The 26600-nt window shown below is 38.6% G+C and overlaps 1 protein-coding gene, 1 non-coding gene and 1 pseudogene across 2 annotated transcripts; all 3 read left to right on the top strand.

The window, feature by feature from the left end:
- The first annotated feature begins 5135 nt into the window (after positions 1–5135).
- Positions 5136–8392, top strand: Smim10l1 (small integral membrane protein 10 like 1). The gene is given in 3 exon segments (XM_032905550.1): positions 5136–5630; positions 7817–7831; positions 7833–8392. Coding segments are annotated over 3 exon segments (270 nt in total). The 5' UTR covers positions 5136–5438; the 3' UTR covers positions 7896–8392.
- Positions 8393–8970: 578 nt separating this feature from the next.
- Positions 8971–9076, top strand: LOC116904650. The gene has a single exon (XR_004388353.1). It is a non-coding gene; the product is annotated as a U6 spliceosomal RNA (small nuclear RNA).
- A 7921-nt stretch (positions 9077–16997) lies between these two features.
- The window catches only part of LOC116903758, an 84498-nt pseudogene continuing 74895 nt past the window's right edge, over positions 16998–26600 (top strand).

Genomic DNA, 26600 nt, shown 5'->3' with positions numbered 1-26600 from the left:
GAATTTATCCACACTACTGCATGAACCTGTTCTTTCTTCCTTTGGATTTTTTTTTTCTAGGCTGTTTATCCCCAGAACCTTGATCATTAAAGTATATTGGGTTTTGTTTAAGGACTTTCCACAGGTAATGGATGCTTTTTTGATTGGCTTTATATCCACTGATATTATTTATTATACTTACTTATGTTGATCCATCTCTACATCTCCAGGATAAACTCAATTTGGTAGTGGTAGGTGATCTTTTTGCTATATCAAATCCCATTTGCAAATATTTTAGCCACTATGTTTACCACAGTTATTAGTCATTAATTTTATTTGATATGTTTTTAATCTGGTTTGGTATTTGAACAATACTGACTTGTTACATACAAGTTTGAAATTCTTCCTTCTGTTTCTTCTTCCCCCCCACCCTTTTTTTGTTCATTTTTAAAAACAATTCAAGATATGTTTGTTGTAATACCTCTTTGAATATCCAGTTCAATTTTGTTATAGTTTAATTCCAATGCATCTTTTCCTTTTTATTTTTCTCTTCTTTTATTGGATATTTTCATTATTTACCTTTCGAATGTTATCCCCTTTCCTGGTTCCCCCTCTGAAAATTCCCCATGCCATCACCCCACCACCTGCCTCCATGAGAGTGCTCCACCATCTACCCACCCATTCCCTCCTACCTTCCTGCCCTGGCATTCCCTTACACTGGAACATTGAGCCTTCACAGGACCAAAGGCCTCTCCTCCCATTGACAGAGCCTATCCTCTGCTACATATGCTGCTGGAGCCATGGGTCCCTCCATGTGTATTCTTTGGTTGGGGGTTTAGTCCCTGGGAGTTGAGAGGTGTCTGGTGGGTTGATATTGTTGTTCTTCCTCTGGGGTTGCAAACCCCTCGATTACCGCAGTCTTTTCTTTAACTCCTACACTGGGGACCCTATTCTCAATCTAATAGTTGGCTGCAAGCATCTGCTTCTATTTGTCAGGCTCTGGTGGAGCCTCTCAGGAGACAGCTTTATCAGGCTCCTGTCAACATGCACCTCTTGGCATCTGCAGTAGTGACTGTATGTGGGATAGTTCCGATGTGTGGCAGTTTCTGGATGGCCTTTCCTTCAGTCTGTGCTCCACACTTTGTCTCTGTATTTCCTTCTGTGAGTATTTTGTTCCCCTTCTAAAAAGTACTGAAGCATCCACACTTTGGTCTTTCTTCTTCTTGAGCTTCATGTGGTCTGTAAATTGTATCTTGGGCATTCTGAGTTTGTTGGTGAGATTGCAAGCTGAGACAAGAACTCTGGAAATCAGTTTGGCAGTTTCTCAAAAAATTGGACATAGTACTCCCTGAGGACCCAGCTCTACCATTCCTGGGCATATACTCAAAAGATGCTCCAACATATAACAATGACACATGCTCCACTATGTTCATAGCAGCCTTATTTATTACAGCAAGAAGCTGGGAAGTGCCCAGATGTCCTTCGAGGAATGGATACAGAAAATGTGGTACATCTACACAATGGGAAACTACTCAGCTATTAAAAGCAGTGACTTCATGAAATTCATAGGCAAATGGATGGAACTAGAAAATATTATGTTGAGTGAGGTAACCCAATCACAAAAGAATACACATGATATATACTCACTGATAAGTGGATATTAGTAAAATATATTGGAATACTCAGGATACAATTTACAGTTCAATTTTTATCTGAAACCATCTGAACTGGGCGTGGTTTAGTCAGAAAATTATTGGTTCAATCTCCTCGTTCATTATTGGTCTATTTATATTGCTGGTTTTTTCTTGATTCAACTTGTTATATAAATCGAGAAATTCTTTAATTTCTTTTAGATTTCTAACTCAGTGGAGTTTAGGCATTTAAAATATTCTCCTATGTTGTCATTTTCTTTGATGTCTATTGTAATTTTTCTCTTCTCAGTGAGTTTATTAATTTCCCCTTCCCCATTAGCTGTGCTAAATGTCAAGATATTGCTAAGCAGTGCCAGGTCTTAAGAATCCTTGACTTTTTGCCTTGCATTTCCCCATGTGGTTCCGTGGTGAGGCTGTGCTGTAACTGATGATCTGTCTGCACTTAAGGGTGTTTGCACTGTTTGTCAGTTAGTGTGCGGACTACCATAAGCAGTCTTCTGAATGTTGTTTGATACTTTCTCATTAAGTATCCTCTCAGGAAAACAATTCCCAAGGCATCGAATATGGTATTGAATTTTTCCTCCCAGGCAATGAAAGATTCAACATTTTTAGTTTTATTTTTAAAAGACACCCTTTTGACCTTGTCATGGTTAGGGCATTAAATAAACCCCCAAATGCCTTATAGTGAAGGTTCTGTATTGAATGTAGCAATAGTCTGAAGTGAGGCCATGAGGTGATGGGAGTAAACAACACAATGAGACTCTGTCTCTTTAAATAAAAGTTAAAACCAAGTCCTGTCCTCTTAGAAAAAAATTTACAAGTAGATTTAGAAATATATTTGGTTTTGTTTCTTTCTTCGCAATACTTTTGCTGGGTTACCAAGATTTTCTGTCATGCCAAGTAACATGTAATTGTTTAATGCATCATTAATAAATTATGACTCAAATAGCTCACTCCCAGAATGAGTAAGTGATCAAAATGCAGAAGGCTGTTACTCTTTCCAAAAGTATAACATGTTGCTAGACTTTTACTATTAAGCAAATGTTATTTACAAAAACTTGATTCTATAGTATAGACCCATAAATTGCCCAGGGCTCCTACAGAACCTAATTACTGGCATCCACTTGAAAACATTTCCATTTCAAAGGATTTTACTAAATCTCTGCAAAAGTTGCCAGTAAAATATCAAGCTGTTTCTGTGTACAGCATGAGTGAAAATGTTGAATTCAAATGGTTAGCATGCAGGTATTCAGACAACTCATTTTTTTTCTGGTCTATGCCCTTCAATCATGAGAAGTGAACCATTTCATTCTGAAAGAATTTCTTTCCTAATAGATTTACATTAGTAAAATTTAAATAAATACGTAGTTAAAAGTATGGTTCTGCACAGACACATTATGGTTCACCTTAAACATTCTCTAGTGATTATCAAGCCAAACAATTTTAAAGAAAGTTTTAGGCATAATCAAAATTAAGGAAACAAAAGATTTGATAAAAATCAAGAGAAGGCTATGACGGGCTATCCAGAGTAATTATTTTAATCATCTGCTACTTTTGATCAGTTGTTGAAATATGGTATTGAATTTTTCCTCCCAGGCAATGAAAGATTCAACATTTTTAGTTTTATTTTTAAAAAAACACCTACTAAGAGGTGTGAAATAGTCTTTTCAGTTCAAGGGACAGAAGTAAACCACAACCCTCTAAAATATCGGATTCCAAACACTCTTGAGCATTAAGCAGGATTGAGAGCTTTTTAAAGAATCATTAGCATGTCCTACAGGAATAAGTCTTCATTGTGGCCACTTACCTAGTGCATGGCTGCTATATTCTCCACTCTCCAAAGGTAAAAGACAGCTATTTTCATGGAGTTAACAAGGGCAAGAGCCAGGGCAGGCTAGGGATGGGTCAGGTGATGTAAGTATGTGAATGAGGGAATACTTCTGTCATTAGAAAGTGGATGATCCAGGCTCGGACTGACTTAAGTCAATGTTGAACAGCTTCATGGATTCTGATTTCAGAATAAACTACACCTGTATACTAGAAGCATGTACATTCTGAGTTGGTCATTTGTCCTTAACTACTCTTTATTCTCTAGTCCTTAGTTTGGGGACCGTTTCTCTACTGGTTTAGCATTGATACAATAGCAGAAAAGAAGCATAAAGTGAGACCCCTCTTTAAGTTTTCCAGCTCTCACAAAATCATGTTATTTGCACCAGACCTATAGGTAGTTTACTGAGAAACAGAAGTGCTCTGTGTATAGACAGATGACAGGACTACTCCATGGTATGGGAAGATTTTTATTTTAGATGTAAGGGAATAGCCAGGGTGAACTGGAAGTGTCAAGACACGAGAAAAAGTAGATTGCACACGGCAGCAGACTGGATACGGCCAGGACTGTCTGTCAGAGGGAAGAATATCAAGGATAGAGAATAGAGAAGGCATAGTGCGAATAATGGTGGTTACAAAAGAGTAGCTGGACTGAGGGAGGGCCAGCAGAAATGGGCATCGGGTCTTGGAAATGCATAACTGAGTGAGGACTGAAGAAACGTTGAGGCAAGGACCTTGATAGACTAGATAGCGGCCAAAGACATATATTAACAAGAGAACGACAAGTCTCTTTTGCCAGAGGTAAGAGAAATAAATGCTCCCTTTGGCAGGTAGGAACACACCACACAAGTTCCTGAAAAGAGCCTGCCTTTTATCTAACCAGAAATCCTCCTGCAGTCCAAGGAGTTAGCTCGTTTTTGCATAGACTGTCCTTCGATGTTTTGGAAATTGGAGTGTCCTTTTGAGCTGACACTCTCAGAGCACGGGGATGCTTGGGATACTTAACGCATATATGCAAGTTAAGTCAGATCTGGAAAATTTTAATAGAAGTATACTATATTCTGAAAGTTATGCTCAGAAATTAATGTATATCCATAGTACATAAATGAGGCTAAACTGGAGCATTAGTGAAACAAATAAAGTTAATGGAAGTGCATTACATAAATGCCAGAAATAAAGTTTGAATAATGAATACTTGTATTTCTATAGTATACTAAGAATATGGAAATAAATATTAGTATTCTGGTCTTTCGAGTCTATCTTAGGTTTTTCACTAGTGCAAAAAGCTGGTTTCCATACCTAATCTGAACTTTTTATGGGTTTATATTAATTGGAAACACAACCATATATACATGTGCTAACACACATCCTATACAATGGGATAGGGACTTATGTCAGGGAAACCGGGAAATGGAATAACATTTGAAATGTAAATAAAAATATATCCAATAAAAGAAAAAAAAAGATCGTGCATATTTGCTTAATTTATCACTTGCAACCTACATAGTCCTAATATACAGGTAGATCCCTATCCTAATATGATGACTTTTCACTTACGGTGTTACAAATGCAGACCCTATGCCTATATACGTTTATGTAAGATGACTGATCACCTTGTTAGTGTTTCAGTGAATGTTATGGGATTAAAGAGCAGACACTCTTATTTTCATCTACCTTTGATCTTTGCAAAATGTGTACTAAATGTTGGCTAAGTTACATCAGCTCACTGAGCTCTGCCCTTTAAAGGGACAGCGGATCTCTGTGCTGCTGTCCCTAGCAGTTACATAATTGCCTGCAGCCAACCTTCCCCTGGAAGCTGACAGGAAGAGGCGGAGCCCACGCCGCCCAGCGCCACCAGGGAGGGAGCGGCGGCCGCTGCCGGTGAAGGCTAAAGCGGTGGCCGCTTCATCCCGGCCACTGCTCGGTCTGGCTCGGGACTGCGCGGATCTTCCGGGACCCTCGGCCTGGTCTGACAACGCCATGACCCCCGCCGAGGCCCCGTCCGCCCTGGCGCTCAGGGTTGTGGGCCCTGCGGCCGCCACCCCGTACGGTGTCTTCTGCAAGGGGCTCTCCCGCACCCTGCTCGCCTTCTTCGAGCTGGCCTGGCAGCTGCGAATGAACTTCCCGTACTTCTACATCGCGGGCTCAGTGATCCTCAACATCCGCTTGCAGGTACACATTTAGAGCCCTGTCTGCGTTGCGCGCCACCCGGGACCGCAAGATGGCCGCTTCCCAGACCGCTCCGCGGCATCTTCAAGATGCGCGAGAAGAACGTGCAATCTCGCGAGATCAGGCTCGCTCGCGGGCAGTCTGCTCGCAGCCTACCCTTCCTAGGAGTTGGAGGAGGGAAAGCTAGCTGATTCGATTAAGAGCAAAAAAATTGTTCCAGCAGCAGAGCAGCTGTCCAAGGAAGTATCCAAAGGAACTGCACATCAGTAAACTCCTGGCAAGTCTTAGGATATGACAAAGGGCACAGGATGCATTATGAGAAAGGAAGGCTAAGTTTTTCAAGAACACAGATTTACATCAAACTTGCGTTCTGAATTAATCTTTGAGAATACTGGACTGTGAGCTAGACATTGAGTAAGAGGTTTGTTATATCAAGAATGTGATCTAAAAAAAACATTCATCTCTTCCTCCCACAAGAGGATATTTTGAAACTGTGGGTCAAAGTCAGACTACAGGAGAGCCCTCAAATATGCCAAATGTGACAGCAGGATTTTGAAAATAAAATGGGAGTATGTGAAGATGTTCCAGTCAAAGAGACATTGTTTCCAAAGGAAAGAAAGTCCAGTCGCCTCGCAGGAATTTTCTGTTCCCTGGTAGTAATGCAAATGGACCACATATGGCTTTCTTCTTTAAAGAGAATACCTAATTTTAGTTACAGAGTAAAATGCTGATGTTACAAACCGTGACAAATGGAGGGACAAGAAAGTAAATGGACTGATGGTGCCATTGTGGACTGGGAGGGTAAAAGCTGTATATTTGTGAACAAAAAGATTTCCTTGTTATGGTCAGCCATGTTTCTAACTGCTAAATGGAGGCGGTAACCACATGACCTAAAGAGTAAACATCCAGAGATGGAATGTTCTCAGTGTCTGAAAAGGAGCAGATTATCTGGTGTGTGTGAATGTATGCTAGAGATTTTTTACAAGCCTGGGGTGAATTAGTAATTGTATTTTATTTTGAAAGTTAAACAGGTAATTAGAAACCCCAAGAAAAATAAAATAAGAAAACATTATGCTGCCCTACCTCATGTGAATAATACTGTACCTGTAATATAAGTTCTCATTTAACAGGAAATAGTTATGTAACCTTGGGAGGATGGAAACTGAAAAAGATGTATGTGTAATGACACAAAGTGCATCAAGATCTATTCCAGAGGACTGAAGATTTGATTAAGTTGTAGACTTACCATGTAGACTTAAGTTGTGGACCTATCCTTCATGAGGCTCTAGGTATGATATGCAGCACTACAAAAACATAAATAAAGGTCAAATACATAAAGAAGCAACATAAACTATGATTAGGAAAATTAATGCAAAAACCATCTAGGAGCTAAAAGTGGTTATTTCTAGAGAAAATGTATGGGGATAGGTAATGGAAAAGCAAGGCTTTGTTGATTTTTGTTACTACTCTAAGGTGATTTCTTTTAAATCATGTATATGGTTTTCTTCCGTTAAGATCTAATTAAAATATTTTGATTTTAAAAGCTCCCCAGGCAAGTATACCACAGGTCAAATGACCAAAAGTATTGTTGGATTGAAATATAAATCATACAATGAGCTGCTACTGTTTGATAATATCAATATATATTAATGTGGAAGTATTCTGCCTACTATAGCTTGGAAATGATTTTCATTTCCACTTGTGCTTTTTCTTACAGATTCATGTGATTGTATTCTTTCCGAACACATGTAAGATAAATATATACTGTTAGAGGCTTCACATGCAATCGTATCTGTTATTCTGTCCCTGTGCATGCTGTTTTGAAACCCCCTCTGCTGGCTTTGTTTGAAAATTGCTTGTTTCCAAGCTCTTTGCAGAAACATTTCCTGATACTCAAAGATAGCTGAAGGATCCAGTCAGAGCCAGACATAGTAGCACACAGATGTTACTCCACTCTGGAAGTTGCATTGGAACTGTCATGTTCAAGGACAGCCTGAGCCACGTGATAAAAACACTGTCCCAAAGAAACGAAAGCAAAAGAATCCAGTGGTTAAGAATAAACATTTTAGAAGGAAAAAAATGAGTGTCTCCTTATTAACTTAATTCCAGAAAAGACTGAACCGAATGTCTCACTTTTGTTTTTTGTGGTATTTTGTTTGCACCCTCCCCGCCTCTTTCTCTCTCAATAGGGTTTCCTCTAGAATTTGCTGTGTATTCCAGGCTAGCCCAAAACTCATGATCCCCCTGCCATTGTCTTTTGATAACTGAGCTATGCCCACAATAGGCTTCATATTTGCCAAGTGACATTTTAAATGTCACTGAAGTCCCCAGGTTCCCATTACTAAAATTTATAGGCTAAAGGAGTACTCTGAAGGAAAAAAAAATAGTCAATGCTTTATTAATGAAGAAATACACCTGATGTTTTAAAGCATGAGAAAATTCCAACTGTAATAGGGCAGAAAGAATGACCATAAAGAGAAAGAGCTGGAAACATACTTCAGTCAGTAAAGACTGTTCTATAAAAGCCTGAAGACCCAAGTTTGGTTCCCAGAGCCTAGTTAGCCAGGCTTGGTAGCGTGATTGCAACCCCAGTGCTAAGGAGAGTCAGAGACAGGTCCCTGGGGTTCTCTGGCCTAGCATACTTGGCAGAGTTCCAGAACATTGAAGGACAGTGTTTAAACAATAATATGGATACTGCCTGAGGACTGACATTCAGTGTCGAACCTATAGATACCTCCCACATTATCTTCCTATTGATATCCTAATTTAATTCTATATTTTTTTAATCCACTGAGTCCAGTCCACATCTAAAAACTGTCTCTGGTGTGCAACAATATATATATATATATATATATATATATATATATATATATATATATATATATATATATATAATTTCATCCTTCCTCATCCTGTCTTCCTGTCTTTTATACTCTTTATCTTCCATGGTGAAATCTTAAACTTTTATGTCCAGTTGGGGTGGAGAATAACAGTGATATTCTTTTCATTAATATCTAGACTGTATCATAAAAGTCAATTCACTATAAAATAGATTGTTTTATTTTATGGTTGTAATATAATCCACCTCTATCTTAACTGCTGTAATTAACCTGAGAGCTCTAGGAATAACACTGGGCATTCTATTACAGACCTGTAATAGTTTAAATCCAGCCGAACTTCAGCTGCATGAGAACCCATCTCAATATACAATTCCTGCGAGTGTCCCCTAAACTTTTTTATTATGTGTGGAGTATACAATATTCTAAGAGTTTGTTATGTGTTCCTCACAGCACCAGCACCACAGCACCAGCCAGCCTTGAATGCAAAGGAATTACTTCTAGTCCTAGGTTTTATGGTTTGGAAATCAAGAACCCTAGAAGTTACTGATGAAGTTAGCATGGCCCCTGTGCAGGGATGACACACGAATTCGTGAAATGTTCCATATTTTTCTTGGGAAGGCTCGATGCCCCAGTATAGAGGAATGCCAGGGCGGGGAGACTGGAGAGGGTGGGTGGGTGGGGGAGAGCACTCATTGAAGCAGGGGGAGGGAAGATGGGATAGGGAATTTCCAAAGGAGAAAGGGGATAACATTTGAAATGTAAATAAAATATCTAATAAAAAATAAAAATAAATTTAAAAAAAGAAATACTCTAAAGGTAGTATAAAGGCCACCAAAGAAAGAAGCACCATTGGTCAGCATGGTTTAAAAGTGACCAAATCATGAAATTAAAAAAAAAATATTTAAGTGAGAAAACATGTCTAATGATATGGAAGGACATTTATGTTCATAGTTATATTAAAGATGAAACTTTCTATAAAGCATATAAAATTACACCTATCATGTACTATGAGTAAATACTCAAAATTATATTTACATTTTTAAAAGCCCAGATAACTACAGATATTATTTATAATTCTAGATCAACTATCTGTTACACTTTTAAAACACAAAATCAAATGCTTGGACTGTATATGATGGGGAAGTTTTATTGTGTATGTAAAATAATGCATGTATTATAAATTCTTTGTACAGGTGATTAATATTTATGCTATGGCTGCCATCCAAAATAGTCCAAACATGTAATGATAGGTACAGTTAAATCAGAAAACTTGGCTGTAGAGATGGCTCAGCTGTTGAGAGCATTTGCTAGTCTTGCAGAGGACCCAGGTTCTAATCTCAGCAGACATAGTAGCTCACAACGGTCCAGAGCCACTGGCATCTGATAACCCCTTTTGGCCTCCACAGGCACCAGGAGTAGGCATAGCACACATACACACTTGCAAGCAAATACTCATACAGGTAAAAATAAAATTTAAAAATCAGAAAACAGAAGATCATTGATTTCATGTTGTGCTAAGCTAAAACATACTATGTAGCACGAAAGAGTAGTGAGAAAGCCCTTGTAGAAATCCACTATGATCTAACTCATATGAAATGGAAAATAAAGCGTGATTAACAGAGAATTACTGCATCTGTGATCTTATCACGTCTTCTCACTAAACCATCTCATTCTTCTATTTAAATTGGATAGCCTTGTGAATCACTCCTGTGTGTGTGTGTGTGTGTGTGTGTGTGTGTGTGTGTATGTTGTGTGTGAGATATTCCAGTCAAATGATTCCTTGACCTTCATGTTTGTCTTACTTCTATCTCCTCATGATCTCTGCACACATCTTTAAGACCCCAGTGGCCAATGGTGGCCAACAGAGGTGCTCCTGACCCATGACACTGTCATGTCCCATTAATAGCAAGAGGTTAATGAGTAAACAAATATACCCCATCTTGTTTTTGCTCTTAGATACTGACCTTAGCAACCTTTTCTTTGACACTCTATTAAAGTAGTGGGCCTTGTTATAAGAGATCTTAATGTTTGAGGGTGAATCCTAACCCAAGGCGTAATGCCAGAGATCAAGACGGCAACGTGAAGTGTCAAACTCATCTCCCATGTCTGGGGGATGTTTACCCAGCATAAGCACTGCCATTTACAAATACACTTTTTGTGCTTCATTCTATACTTTTCTTCATTTTCAATATCCCCTTTATTTTTAAAACAGAGGGCTACAGAGCTTTTATTTTTCACAATTCTCAATGCGTAGGAAGGTTGGTATTAATGGTCAGTTTGACAGATCTGGTATCACCTGCCATTCAAGCCTCTGTGTATGGCTGTGGGGCTTAGGTTGATATCAGTTGATGTGTGATGAACTATCCTAATTGTGGGTAGGACCATTTCCTGGACAGGGAACCCTAGACTGTGACTGTGTGCACAGAGAAAGGGAGTTGAACAGCAATTAAATTTAGCTCTTTTTTTCACAGGTGTGGCTCTGGTGGCACCACCTGCTACAAACTCCTGCCACTTTATTTTTTCCTGCCATGATGGGCTATGCCTTGGACTGTGATCTAAAATAAAGCTTGTCTCCTTTAAGGTGTTCTGTCGGAATATTTCATCACAGCCCTTCCTTACAGTAAGCTTAAGATGGAGCAAGCCTAACCTAGAAGGGCAGGCTCTACAGCCACACTGAGTAAAATTCGGGTTAGAGTGAGAGTGATTAGGGTTCTTTAGTCTCAGAGAATGCAATGCCTTCAATGTAACAAACATAAAAACAAACCAAAGAGTAACTAGAAAAGCTGTCAAAAGGCATTTGGTGTAGGAGGATTCAAAAGAGTTGCCTGATTATGTTTCTCAAATGCAAGTAACAAAATTTCAGATAATTTATTCTTTGAAGATCAAACTTAAGGTTCTCAAAAGAATACAGATAGACAGAATCTTACCTCTTGTCTAAAATGAGAGAATTTGGAAGGGTTTTGCCATGATATGAACAACTGTAAAAGGGGTATAGTGAGGTTCTGCTAGGAGAGTCCACCGAAAATAGTAGCACATGGCCCACTTGATACAAATCTGTAAAGTATTGCTAGAAACCAATACAGATAAATGTTTTTAGCTGATATATAGGTACAGAAGTCCTCAAGAAACCATACCTGGGTACACCGGTGCCTTTGGAACTTGGCATCCGAGTTTAGATAGTTTCATCGACAGACTCAGAGTGTTCTTCTGTCAATCGCCTTCCTCTGCACAGAAAGAAGAAATCATCATATACAGTTTCTCAAAGCGAACATTATTTGGCAGGTAAGCGGTTAGTAGTGAAAAAGAAGCAATCTTGATTTTTCTCTTTCCACAAGATTTGGTCGACCATTCTAGGTTGCATGCTCTGGTCTGGGGATGCATGGGTTGGAAGAGGGTCTGCTGAGTCCTACGGGAAGGTGGCAGATGGAGACAGTGGAGGTGCAGGAATTGAGGTCACCAGCCACTAAAACAAACAGATTAGAAACCATTCATTACAATGACTTAACCTAAGGCCTAGGCTTCCTATACTTGTATTTTGCCATTCTACTGTCAAGGACAACACCCTGCTCCTTATAATTACCTCCCCTAAAATTTGCTTCTTATGTGTAATTACTCTTAGCTAGATGTTAACTCATTTACCCCAACAACCATTTTATTAGAGTCAAAAGTTGCTCGCAAGTTTACTTAGTTAATTACAGAATTTTAGTGACACTGGATACTAAAACTTCAAAATAAAAGCAAGGTCAACATCTAAGGCTAATGTGCATGCAGTTTAATTTGTACATTACATTTCCCATGACAAGATAATTAAAATGTAATTCCTGAAATAACGTATTTTTGTCTTATACAGATTGCTAATCAAGATGTATTACATTGTTAAATCCTTCTTCGGCCTCAGTCTCATCATCTATATGTAGAAGAGACACAGCTCAGCCATTGTTGGACAGAAAATATGAATACTCTGCCATTACCTTACTTATAACTCCATGGAGCCAAACCGACAAGTCTTTATCATCATTTCATTGCAACTTGTCATTTTACCTTACAGCTACAGAGACTAAATGAATAGAATGCCTAGTTCACTGTGGGTGATATCTAATGTCTGTTTATTATAGTTTCACTCTCACAGTAAAAAGTTACAGTAAACATCCACCACTCTTATTTGTAAGTTACAATTACTGTATCTACCCTTAAATTATATTATTATAAATACATCTACACATCCACCATCTCTATTAAACTTGCCACTCTATTATAAACTTTACCCTCTGTGTCTTCCCTCTTTATCTAATATTCGTGTCTTGTGCTAACACCTATAGTGATAGGATTGCAATGAAACGTGTACACAAATTCAAACACTTTCATTCCTAGGACCTGTTACCTGGTGCAGCAACATAAGTGTTATTCTGAGATTACTATTTTTTTTTGAGAAGTACAATTTTTTATTAAAAATTTCATTCATTTACATTTCAAATATTATCCCCTTTCTCAGTTTTCCCTTTGGAAACTCCTTATCCCATCCCCATCTACCTGCTTCCATAAAGATGTCCCCCTACCAACACGCCCTCTCCCACCTCACTGCTCTCCATTCCCTACACTGGGGCATCAAACTTTCACAGAACCAAAGACCTCCCCTCCCATTGATACCAGATAAGGCCATCCTCTGCTACATATGCAGCTGGAGCCATGGGTCCCTCCATGTGTACTCTTTGGTTGGTGGTTTAGGCTCTGAGAGACCTGGGGCGTCTGGTTGGTTGATATTGTTGTTCTTCCTATGGGGCTGCAAACCTCTTCAGCTTCTTCAGTCCTTTCTCTAACTCCCCCATTGGAATGCCTATGCTCAAACTGATGGTCACCTGCAAGCATCCCCATCACTATTAGGTTCTGGCAGAGCTACTCAAGAGACAGCTATATCAGGCTCCGGTCCTCAAGCACTTCTTGGCATCAGCAATAGTGTATGGGTTTGGTGTCTGCATGTAGGATGGATCCCTGGATGGGGCAGTCTCTAGATGGCCCTTCCTTCAGTCTCTGCTTCACTCTTTGTCCCTGTATTTTCTTTAGACAGGAACAATTCCGGGTTAAAATTCTGGAGATAGGTGGGTGGTCCCATCTCAACAGGGGACAATTCCTAACCTCTGGATATGGTTTCTACAGGTTCACTCTCCCCTTTGTTGGTTTTTTTCAGGTAATGTCATCGCTGTTGTTTCCTGGGAGTCTCTTGTTTTCTGGTGACTGGGACTTTCTGGTGGCTACCCCCAGCTCTCCATACCCCCTTGCTAAACAACTCTGTTCAATTTTCTAACCTTCTGTACATCTCCGTTATCTGCTCCCATACCTGATCCTGCTCTTCAGCCCCTCCCTGTCCCCTCTTCCTCCATAGTCCCTCCTTCCCTCTACCTCCCATGATAATTTTGTTCCTGATTCTAAATAGTACTGAAGCATCCACACTTTGTCTTCCTACTTCTTGAGCTACATATGGTCTGTGAGTTGTATTGTGTTGTATTTGTCTAATATATACTCATCAGTGAGTACATAACCATGTGTGTTCTTCTGTGACTGGATTATATCACTCAGGATGATATGTTGTAGTTCCATCCATTTGCCTGAGAATTTCATGAAGTCATTGCTTTTAATAGCTGTATAGTACCCCTTGGCTAAATGTACCACATTTTCTGTATCCAGTCTTAAATTAAAGGAAATCTAGGTTGTTTCCAGCTTCTGGATATTATAAATAAGGCTACTGTGAACATAGTGAAGCATGTGTCCTTGTTTTATGTTAAAGAATCTTTTTGGTAGATGCCAAGGAGTGGTATAGCTGGGTCCTCAGGTGGTACTATGTCAGATTTCTGAGGATCAGCCAGACTGATTTTCAGAGTGGTTGTAGCATCTTGCAATCCCAGCAGCAATGAAAGAATGTTCCTCTTTCGCCATATCCTTGCCAGCATTTGCTGTCACCTGAGTTTTTGAACTTAGCCATTCTGAGTGGTATGAGGTGGAATCTCAGGGTCCTTTTGATTTACATTTCCTGATGACTAAGGATGTTAAACATTTCTTTAGATTCTTCCCAGCCATTCGAGATTACTCAGGTGAGAATTCTCTATTTAGCTCTGTGCCCACCTTTTCATTTTTTTATTTTTTTAATTTACATTTCAAATGTTATCACCTTACCTGGTTTCCCGTCCAAAAACCCCCTATCCCATCTCCTGTCCCCCTTCTTCTATGAGAGTGTTTCCTCTCTCCGACTACCCACCACTTCCTACCCTGATTACCCCACACTGACGTGTCCAGCCTTGGCAGGACTGAGGGCTTCTCCCATTGGTGCCCAACAAGGCCATAGTCTACTACATATGCAGCTGGATGCATGGGTCTGGCCATGTGTACTCTTTAGATGGTCCTTTAGTCCCTGGGAGCTCTGTTTGGTTGGTATTGTTGTTCATATGGGGTTGCAGACATCTTCAGCTCCTTCAATACTTTCTGGAACTCCCCCACTGGAGGCCCCATTCTCAGTTCAATGCTTGGCAGCGAGCACACACCTCTGTATTTGTCATGCTCTGGCAAAGCCTCTCGGGAGACAGCTATATCAGGCTCCTGTCAGCATGCACTTCTAGACATCAGCAATATTGTCTGGGTTTGGAGGCTGTATGTATATGGGCTGGATCCCCAGGTGGGGCAGGCTCTGAATGGCCATTCCTTCAGTATCTGCTCCAAATTTTGTCTCCATATCTCCTCCTAGGAATATTTTTGTGCCCCTTTTAAGGAGTACTGAAGCATCTGCACTATGGTTGCCCATCTTCTTGAGCTTCATGTGGTCTGTGGATTGTAACTTGGGTAATCTGAGTGTTTCGACTAATATCCACTTATCAGTGAGTGCATACCAGGTTTGTATTTTTGTGATTGGGTTACTTCACACAGGATGATATTTTCTAGTTCCATCCATTTCCCTATGAATTTCAAAAAGTCATTGTTTTTAACAGCTGAGAAGTACTCCATTGTGTAGATGTACCACATTTTCTGTATCCATTCCTCTGTTGAAGGACATCTGGGTTCTTTCCAGCTCCTGGCTATTATAAATAAGGCTTCTATAAACATAGTAGAACATGTGCCCTTGCTATATGTTGGAGCATCTTTTGGGTATATGCCCAGGAGTGGTATAGCTGGGTCCTCAGGTAATACTGTGTCCAATTTTCTGAGGAACCTCCAGACTGATTTCCAGAGTGGTTGTACCAGCTTGAAATCCCACCAACAATGGAGGAGTGAGTGTTCCTCTTTCTCCACATCCTTGCCAGCATCTGTTGTCACCTGAGATTTTGATCTTAGCCTTTCTGACTCCTGTGAGGTAGACTCTCAGGATATTTTGATTTTCATTTCCCTGATGACTAAGAAAGTTAAGCATTTCTTTAGGTACTTCTTAGCCATTAGATATTCCTCAGCTGAGAATTCTTTATTTAGCTCTGTACCCCATTTTTTAACTGGATTATTTGATTCTCTGGAGTCTAACTTCTTGAGTTATTTGTATATATTGGATATTAGCACTCTATGAGATGTAGGATTTGTGAAGATCTTTTCCTAATCTGCAGGTTGCCATTTTGTCCTGTTGACAATGTCCTTTGCCTTACAGAAGCATTTCAACTTTTTGAGGTCCATTTGTTGATTGTTGATCTTAGAGCATAAGTCATTAGTGTTCTGTTCATGAAAATTTCTCCTATACCCATGTGTCTGAGTCTCTTCCCCATTTTCTCTTCTGTGAGATTCAGTGTATCTAGTTTTATGTGGAGGTTGTTGATCCACTTGTACTTGAGCTTTTTACAAGGAGATAAGAATGGATCAATTTGTATTACCTTACCTGGAGATAGAGTTGCTCAATTTCTTCTTTGAATCTATAAAAGGGGAGCTGCTAGGAGCAAATGTGACTCAATAACAAAAGAATAAATAACATTAAATGTCACAGTTTGTGGATTTCTGATGTTTTTGTAAACAATCTATATGTAAATTAATCTGGACTATTATCCTTTAACTACTCTTAGCTGAATTCAAATTATATTTGAAAGAAAGAACTTTTTGGGGTAGGCCAATTTAAAGCTCTGCATCTGGGCCACATGGTAGCTGACTGATGAGCCCACCAGCTATCCCTTATGCTTACACAGGTCTGACTCATCTGCACCCATATCTCTAGAACCAGCTTTATTTTGCTTCCAAGATGAGGCTCTGGCCCCATTGTACTCATATTACATCTGGGGAGGACCTGGTCCAGTTCTCCTGTTCACACACCCTCAGGGCTCACTTACCCATGCCTTACCATCAGAGCTGTGCTGCCCATGCAAGGTGCAAACTAGCTTTCCCAACAGTGAGGAGCAGGGACAACTCTCCCATGCACATTCCCAACAGGCAAGCTCACCTGCACCCAGGCTACTAGGGTCAGCTCTACTGTGCTGCTGGATGAGACACAAAGCCTGCTCTCTCCCACTGTGTACTAACGAGAGCTGTGAAAGATCAAAAGGCCATCCCTGTGATCTCAATAGAAATACGTGCCATGGACATAGATATTAACCTCTTCCTCTGCATAGCCACAGTACCCATATATGGCCCTCAGCTGAACAACTGGCAGATATTTCTCCAGGTCAGTGTGTGGCTAGCTACTCACAGCAGTCAGTTCTTCCCCTTCCAGTCTCTAGTTCCAACTCTCCTCATAATGCTTAAACTCATCTGCTTCTCTTTCTTTCCCATCTGCTCATCACACACTTGAACAACATAGTGGCTCCTGATGCAGATGGGCCATATGTCTGGCGAGCATCTGAGTGACCTCCTCTCTCCATACCCATGTTGTGGCAGCAAAAGCATCTCTAGGTGTCTGTAACTCAGCTATGTGTCATGGTGACAGGAAAGTCTATGAATGTCTTTCTTCTCCTGTACCATAGAGCATAGTGATAAGCAAGCCTCTGTATGACTACAGCCTTCACATGCTGTACTAGGGAGGGCAAGTAACAGGTCTGTTGCCATCTTTCCTCACCCAAACATGGTGGTCTTCAGGTCTCTGGATGTCTCCTAACTTGACTTTTAACCTCCACTTCCATAAGCATAGCCTGGGATACTGTGATGACCTCTTTGTTATTGATCTGTTTTCATATCCAAATGTCAGAAGTTAGTTTAATTCACAATGTAACAAGACACTATCATCTATTGTTCATATTTTTATTTAATTTCTTATTGGTTGCTTCTGTTTTTAACATGATTAATTTTGTTGGTATGGTTTTCTTCCACTAAAGGTTTCAACTGAGTTATAGAGTTTTTATTTGTAGCATTATTGAAATCTGTTTCCTTCAAAAAATCAAGTTTGTATTATGTGGTAGATGGACTTCCTTATTCTATTTATCTCATTGTCTCCTTCTACTTTTCCTACCATATTTTTAATATATCATTTAAAATCTTACTCTAGAAGTAATTCCAGGTCATTTTCACCAAGTGGCATTACTATGAGGTTTATATATTTCGAAGCAGATGTTATCTTGATTTGTTACCATTGATTGTCATTGTTGTTTTGTTGTTAGTTTTTCATCACTTAAATTTGGACATCTGGAATTTGTTGGTAAACATTGTCTTCTTTATGCTTAGAGTTCAAGTCATGTGTCTTCTTTCCATAGAAGTATTTACAATATCAGGGGAGGGCTAATCATAATAGTGTATGAATCTAGATTTCCTTTGTTTGTCTGGTGCTTGGAGATAACAGCCTTTATGCCATGTCTTTTGCTTGTCTGCTATACTCTGGTGAATTCACTAGTTTCGCCAACAATCACCGAACAAGTTTCTTATAAAGTACATATTGATCACGTGTCTCAAAGCCAGATAGAGAAACCAGAGGTCCCAGTCAGGTATCTGGCAATGAATTTGTGCTCTGAGTTACATGTAGTGGCTTGAGGGTCCTAGTGGAGAACAGTTAATATCAAGAAGCATCACAAGGAGGAAGACAAGCCGTGAGGAAATGCCAGTTTCTAGCAAATAGCCAGGGTCCTTATAGAACTGAATGAAGATCAAACAGAAGGGAGAAAGAGCAAATCAGTTACTTGGCCCATGCCACTTATGGTGTGGATTGACTATTGTCAACAGTTGATTTTACTTCACCTTGATCTCTAAATCAACTGACCAAGAAAAGATCATTGTGTACATAAATTGCAACATCAGTAGTTATAAGGGAAATGAAACTCAAGAACCACAGTGAGATTTCTCCTTATATCTCTTAGACTGGCTATGGATATATGGCAAAGTTGTGGTAAAATGGTGGTCCTTTTACATTTTTGGTGATTGTTCATTATTAGTGCAGTTATGAAAATACGTTAGAAAACTGAAAATAGTACTACTGTAATCCTTCATTCCTGTGGTTAAATACATTGCAAAGTAAATGTAATTAGACTATCAAAGTAACACTTGCTCATATATGTTGACTGTAGCACTATTCAAAACACCCAAGCTACGAAATTAACTGAGATGTTCATCAACAGAGAAGAAATGAAAAATCTAATTGATAATGGTAAGTTATTGAAGTCATAAGTTGATTTTAGAAATCCTGAGCTGTACATTTGTAGACTTGTAACAATGTAGATTGCGCTGGAAGATACTATTGCAAACTAAATCACACATACAAAAAAAATCAAATACAAAATATCCTTTACCAATTTGTGAATGCTTTTAAAGGTTTACAGAGGAGAGAAAATGGGATTAAAGTCACTGGGGATGATGAAAGTTAAGAATTAGAAAGAAATAATAGAGTATAGGTAAATAATGAGGAATAAAAATAGACAACTGGAATGGGCTCCATGTGGTACAATAAACACAGTAGGGTAACCATAGTACTCAACTGGTAACATATCTGGTACAGTGTTAATGCAGGGAACTCTTGTAATTCCAAGTAAAATTGAATGAAAATGTATTTAAAAGTCAAATTGACTGCTTAGCCACAAATGGGCCGTTAATAGCGCTTTCTCCCCACAACTGAAATCATTGCAGTAGCTGAAGAAGAAAGACTGTAAATCTCAGAAGTTGGGAAGCACCTGACTGAAACAGTGTCTTCTGAAAAACAGGACATCTGCACTCTTGACTCACAAGAGCTGTGGCGGCTTGCATAACACCTGCACAAGAATAAGCTATATAGCATACTAGTATAGAAGGAGGGAGGCTGACAGTTCTTTTTTTTTCCCTAGGGGAAAATAATATAGTATGTTTAGTAATTCTTTGAGAATTTCAACAAGGTGATTTGATCATAATTGCATTAATAATTAGAAACAGAATGAGTCCAGGAGTCATATTTCTCAGTAAAAATGGTAAATGTGTGACATTCAGGACAATCATTAAGACTGTGAGAAAGAACTCTGAAAACATGAACTCAAATATATATAAATAGGACTTCTCAACTATACAAAATATAAGGAATCGGTATGAATTACATGAGTCACTTGAGGGACCTAAAAATAAAAACCTGCACTAATAAGCCAGCTTGTCAGAAAGATACAAAGGAAGGTAAATTCCTGAGTTTAAGTTCAGCCTGGAACATGGCAATTTCAGGCCCAGGCATGGTAGGAATGTTAATTTCAGGGTAGGATCCCAGCAGCAAGCTTATCGTCTGTTCTTAAAAAACAAGAAGAGGGGATTTATAAAGCGCTTAGGAAGCGCAAGGCCCTGGGTTCCCCCAGCTCAAAAAAAAAAAAAAAAGAACCAAAAAAAAATGTTTAAAAAAAAAAACACAAGAAGATATATAAATTTAATTGTTAAAAATTGTACTTACTATTTTTCCTAAGAATCAAGGAGCTAAGTTCATAAAATACTGATTTGTGGAATAATCAAAATGGACATGGTATGAATGACTGAATTCATATGTAAATAAAAAACTGGGCTTTGACCTGCAAGAGATCTTTATGTCTATTTGAAGATCTTCAGAAAGCTGTCACAAACATTGCACAGGACTGTCAACTTATACCCACAATTGACTTTGAGTTGTTCTTTGGTTGCTGCCAAGCAGCCCTTTCTCAGAATCCTACTCCAAGCCAAGGTTGATCCTTGGCATGTCCCTACAGATGGTATTTACACAGTTTGTTGTAATTGGAATATTATCCCAAGTAAAACAAAGTATAAGGTAAATTAAATGTGTGGGACTACAAGGACAAATACGAAAATGAAAGTCTTATGTGGCAGACAAATCCTATAAAGAAGATACATACAACAACAATGGAGAGCTAAAATCAATATTCTGTTCTTTTAAAGAAAACATCAAGTGTTTGATTTTTACCAATAATGACCTGGGAGCTACATTGTGGGGTGAAAGTCTGCTACCTCAAAGAGGCAGAGAAGGCACCCAACTGACTTTCTTCCCTCACTGACTCACTAAAAACAGTTCTTTTCTCTCTCTATGACAACTCAATAAAACACTAAAACTCAAATGTTTCACTCTTCTACTTCTTCTGTTTCTCTCTACCCAACTCTTGACTTCCTCTTACTCTTTATGTCTGTTTTTTTTTCTTGCTTTTTAAGTTAAGTTTTATACCGTAAGAAAAATTTTAGAGAATCAAATGAAAACCAAAGAGCTATGAGATTAATCATAGTAAAATAGACCCTTATTTTTGTTTTCCCCTATCACATAACAGGAGACTCTCCTGATATGAGACAGATAATTTGGATTTTACTTCAATAATTCGGAGTGGGTTTAGAGGTGTTTTTCCAAACACAAAGCCAGCTTTAATTTTTTAATTGAATTTTATTTGCCACTTAGGTCGGTAGAGGGCAGCAGACACAAGGCTGAGGTGTGTGGCACCATTTGGACAATTTTCTTTTTATTTTGGGATATTTTCTCTTGATAATTCTTCATTTTTCTTCAGATATTTCATTTGGCCAGTGGTCTCCAGATCCCTTAGATGGATGGTTTTGCTATTCTGGAATTTAAAAACAAAATTCTGCCTAACCCTAACTTTTTTTTTTCGGGGGGTGGGGGGATCCTTTTTTGGTTATATCTTTCCTAGGACAAAATGTTATTTGGAAATAATAAAATATTATCATTCAATCGAAAAGGTAATTCAAGTAAAATGGTTCAACCAGGACTATATAGTGAGACTATTACTCAAACAACCACAAAAACAAAGACAACAACAAGACCAACAGCAAAATAAACAAACAACAAACAAACAAAATAAACAACAAACAAAAATAAAATAAGATACCAACAGAGGTATACTTTAGTACTGATAAGATCTGAAACTAGTTAGGGGAGCTAATTGCATTGGCCTTTGTGTTAGTTTGTGTAGTTGTGGGAGTATGTATTTTTGGTTTGAAGAGTCCAAATTGTAGTAGATCTGGTATTTGGAACTTGGGTAGTGATGACAAGTGACCCCTTATGATGTAAGATCGCAATGTATTGTGTTAGCACTGATTTATGTGTAGATATCACTTCTCTAACCAGAATAAAAAATCAAAGTGAAATTTAATTGCATGGGCACTTTCAATTCATGTTCAAAATCTTTCCCACCAGGACTTAATCTGTTTGTTGTTGCTTCCAGAAAGCCTACCTGCTGCTTATGCTTAGGTCACATTTCACAAAAGCACTGTTTTCAAAAGGTCAAAAGATGCCCCTATATTTTGCCTTTTGAATAATCCAAAGAAGTTGTAAGAACACAAAATCAACCCTCTCTCCCCCCACAAAAACTAAAACCTCATGGGAAAAAAAACGTACTGTTATCCTTGGTAAAATTGTATCCAAAGATCCAGAACCCAATGAAATAGAGACACAGAGCTCAGAGAGGCTAAGTAATAAGGGAGGGTCAAGGGGGATATATGGATCTAACTGGGAAGGGAAAATAAAATGAATATGCAGGCTTCCTGTGGGCAGGTGAGAATGGGAATATGGGGTATCAGGGAGGAAAAAAAATGATGAAGGGAGATAGTCTTGGGAGGAAAGACTGGAACTGAGAGACTTCTAAGGGATTAGGTAGAGACCTAGTGCAAAGAAAACCCCCTGGAATCTAAAAGGTGACGCTAGCAAAGACTCCCAGTAACAGGAGGAATACAGGGCTTGGATTGTCCATCTTCTGTGATAACGCAAAACCCCCAGTGAATACCAACTTAAACCCGAAAATTTGCCCTGTTTATAATATATGCTGGGTTAAGGGTAGCACAGAACTTGTTGGATTGGCTTTAACCAGTTACAGATCCAAAATAAGACCGATACCAATAGAGAGACCCTATGGCTAACAATGTTTGGTGGGCCAGGAACCAGACTCTAGATAGCCAACAGATCTATGATAGATCAAAGTGCTACTGGGAAAAATGAGGTAATGAATTCATTCCTAAAAATATTCTGCTATACTCATAGACAAGCTATTAGCATAATAGCCATCAGATAAGTTTCATCTAGCAAAAGATTGGAACAGATGCAGATACCCACAACCAAACATTAGTTGGGGTTCAGGAAATCCTGAAGAAGATGCAAAGGAAGGATTGAAGAAGGCAGAGAAATTCAGACACCACTAGGAAATGGGTCAAAGAATCAACTAACTAGGGCTCGTAGAGGCTCACAGAGACAGACAATAATCACGGACCCTGCATGGGTCTTTACTAAACCTTCTGTATGCAGACTCAGGTTGTTTAGCTTCTAGGTTTTGTGGGACTCCTAATAATATAATAGAACTACTTGCTGACACTATTGTTTCTTCCAACTGGATTGCCCCATCCAGCCTTTATATGAGAGTTTGTTCCTCGTCGTATTGCAACTTGTTATTCTGTGTTTGGGTGATATCACTGTGTTCTGTGTTCTTTTCTGAATAAAAGAGAAAATAGGAAGCAGTGATTCTAGAGTAAAGCGGAACAGGGGTTGTGGAAAACTGGGAGAAGTATGCAGAGTGGAGCCTGTTGTCTAGATGTATTTTATGAGAGAAAAACTAAAGAAAAAGAAAAGTGAATAGATGAAAGAAGTTGAAGGTTGTTTACACTTAGAACTTGAGATTAAGCTCAGCCTGAGCGCCATAAGACCCTGTCAAAATGCAAGTAATAAAAATCATATCATCTTCCTGAAGTGATGACTCAGCAGTTAAGAGCAGTGACTGTTCTTCCAGAGGTCCTAAGTTCGAATTCCAGCAACCACATGCTGCTTGTGAACCATCTGTAATGGGAGATGATGTACTCTTCTGGTGTGTCTGAAGACAGTGTAGTCATATACAGAAAATAAATAATCTAAAAAGAATGATATCATCACAGAAAAATATCCATCCCACAGGATGACATCAGAAAAAAGTTAGCTATAGGAAATCTTTCAGGAAAATAGGACTTTTTCTCTCTTTTAAATGGATTTATTGCAAGTGAGAGAGAGAGACACCAAAGGAGTCCTATTAATTAAATAATGTAATTCAATGATTATTTATTCAGATTCGAATCAATAGTACTAAGTTTCAAATAACACATTTATCATTTATGTAACAGTCTGATAAGCATTGTTGACCTCTAGAAATAAAGGTTAGACTAAAGAGAAACTTCAGAGCACATTTTTTCAGAGCTTACAGAGGTCCTACAAAAAATTGACTTTCAGATTCTAAGCACAACAAAACTCAAAAACAGATATTGTCTGAGACACTTCTGGAAAAATACAGGTATGCAAGAGCGTATGTGATTTCCCTGTGTTGTTACCCTCTGGAACAAAATGTGAAGTTAATTTTTATTCTTCCAGAATAACTACTATCAAACTGTTCCCTGTTTGTACGTATATTGCACTTTTCAAAATTATGCTATGTAATTCAGATGGAGAATATGCCCAACGAATTGTTTGCTCACTAATCTTTAATACAGTCAAAAGACAAACCTCAGAGTACATATCTTAAAATATTACATGATCTGCTGAACATTATGTATGGAGACTGAGTAAAATATAGAGAGCTGGTCTGATAATTGTATGTCAGTGTCTAGAGCATTAAATTTATTCTACATTTCAATGCTTTAAATTAATTCTGACGTGTTCTGCGTGATGGTTCTGGTACCCACTATGTAGCAAAGCTGGCTGCTCCCAATTGCTTTATTTGCGTTGATTATGAGAAAATATTCTCAAATCTGTCCTTTTTGCCATGTTTCATTACAGTGTAAAGATAATTTTCCTAAAAACAAAACAGGCCATCTTGTTCCTCTCTTCAAGTATTTCATGGATTTCAGATAGAATATTATGGAAAAAAGATCATGTTACATGGTAAAGACATAGCTATTCCAACCTTTATGACAGAAACTCTATGGATCTGTCTTTCCTCTCACCCATGTCTGTCACTTGTCCCCTCCTTTTTACCCCTCCCTTTTCCCCTCCTTTTCCCCCTACTTTTTTCATCTCTTTTCCTTGAGTATCCAGATCCCATCCTTTATTTGTTGGTACCTTCATCTGTGCTCTGATCTGAGCTCAGGGCCAGCAAGGCTGCTGTGAACAGGACCACAAACATCTTAATGTAGGCTCTAGACTTTCTCCCAATAGTGTGCTGAGACATGCATGACCATACTCTATAAAAGGAATACAAACAATGGTGTCTCTGAGAATCAATTAGGTGAACTTGCTCCATTATTTCTCTTTGGGACTGTAGCCCAGCAGGGTGGAGCGTGGGAGATTGTCAACTTACCTTATCTAGAAGAGCAGCATCTAACGCAGCAATGGTATTAAAGGACAACTTTCTCTTCAGAGCAAAGTATTATTACACTTTTTATATGTACCACAATCTCAATCCACTCAGTAGATGTAGGAAATTTATTTGTTTCCTCTTCCTAGCTATTATGAATAGAATGACAGTGTGCATGAGCAAGTATCAGAAGAGTGGAATTTTGAGTCTTTCTGCATATGCCAATGAGTGGTGAATCAGGGTCATGTGGTAAATTTAGTTTAGATTTTCAGAATTAACACCATTATTTCCATGCTAATTGTCCTACTTTTACTCCCACCAAAACTGAGTGGGGGTTCACCCTTTCAACATCTCGTGCAGAATATATCATCAGTTCTTTTCTTTATCTTCACAATTCTGATTGGTATAACCTGAAATCTCAAAAGACTTTTACTATGAAATTCTCTAACTTCTAAGAAGTTTGAAAACATTCTTCAATGTTTGTTTCCCATTTTTATTTCTTCTTTTTGAATCCTCTCTGTAGCTCCTTTGTCAAAGATTTAGTAGGTAAATAAATGGACCTGGAAAATGTTATTATGAGTGAAGTTATCCAGACACACAAAGCCAAATGCTCTGTGTTCTCTTTTGTCTGGTGTTCACGGCTGTGAATCTTTAGATTTTGATATAGAACATGGAGTAAAAAAAATGGAAGTAAAAAGAACCAAGCATTTGGTGAAGGAATAGAAGCTCTCGAGAAGACCATGGTAAAATAGAAATTATGAGAAAAGATGGAGAAAAACGAGAAAAATATTAGCTGGTAAGAAGGGCTGTTCAGTGGTAGAGGAAAAAATGAAGGGTAAATATAACACTAAATATGTTTAAAAACAGTAAGGAAATGTATATTTTACTTTTACTTAAAAACAGATAGAATACATAAATGTAGTCTAAAAAGGGAAGGTAGAGCAAAACAACATAAGATGAATCAGGCTGTGTGTCTCATACTCCTGGAAGCAGAAGTCCTGTAGAAAACCAGTCTTGACCTTGGCTATGTGTCCTATAACACAGTGGAAGCCTCTGCTAAATGTCATTCAATCCAGATCTGTTTTCTGACTTCCTTTAGTGTCAACAATGAGTGAAGGATGCAATGTATCATGAAAGAAAAATATCAACTCTGATCTCAATGGAAACAGAAATCAAATTACGGAAGAGTTGATAAGCAAAGGTATTAGGGAGAAAAATAGGGATGAAGAATGGGCAGGTATCAGTTTGAGGTTTTAAACATCTTATTTTGTTTTTCTTTAATATTATAGAATTTAATGCAATTGTTTATTTATAAGATGTTTGCTTTATTGTTCAAGAAGTCCACACATGTGTATAGTAAAGCTTGATTAAGTCTACCTTTTAATCCCTCCTCCATTACCATACTATCCACCAAACTGGGGAACATTTTCTTAATTTTGAGGGTTCTTTCTTTGAAAATCACTGGGCCCCCCTGCATGTGCACTGCTGTAAAGCTAGATAATTTAGCTTAGATTGGT

The sequence above is a fragment of the Rattus rattus genome, chromosome 6 (assembly GCF_011064425.1).
Source record: "Rattus rattus isolate New Zealand chromosome 6, Rrattus_CSIRO_v1, whole genome shotgun sequence".
Lineage (NCBI taxonomy): Eukaryota > Metazoa > Chordata > Mammalia > Rodentia > Muridae > Rattus > Rattus rattus.
This window is presented reverse-complemented; position numbering and strand designations above follow the sequence as displayed.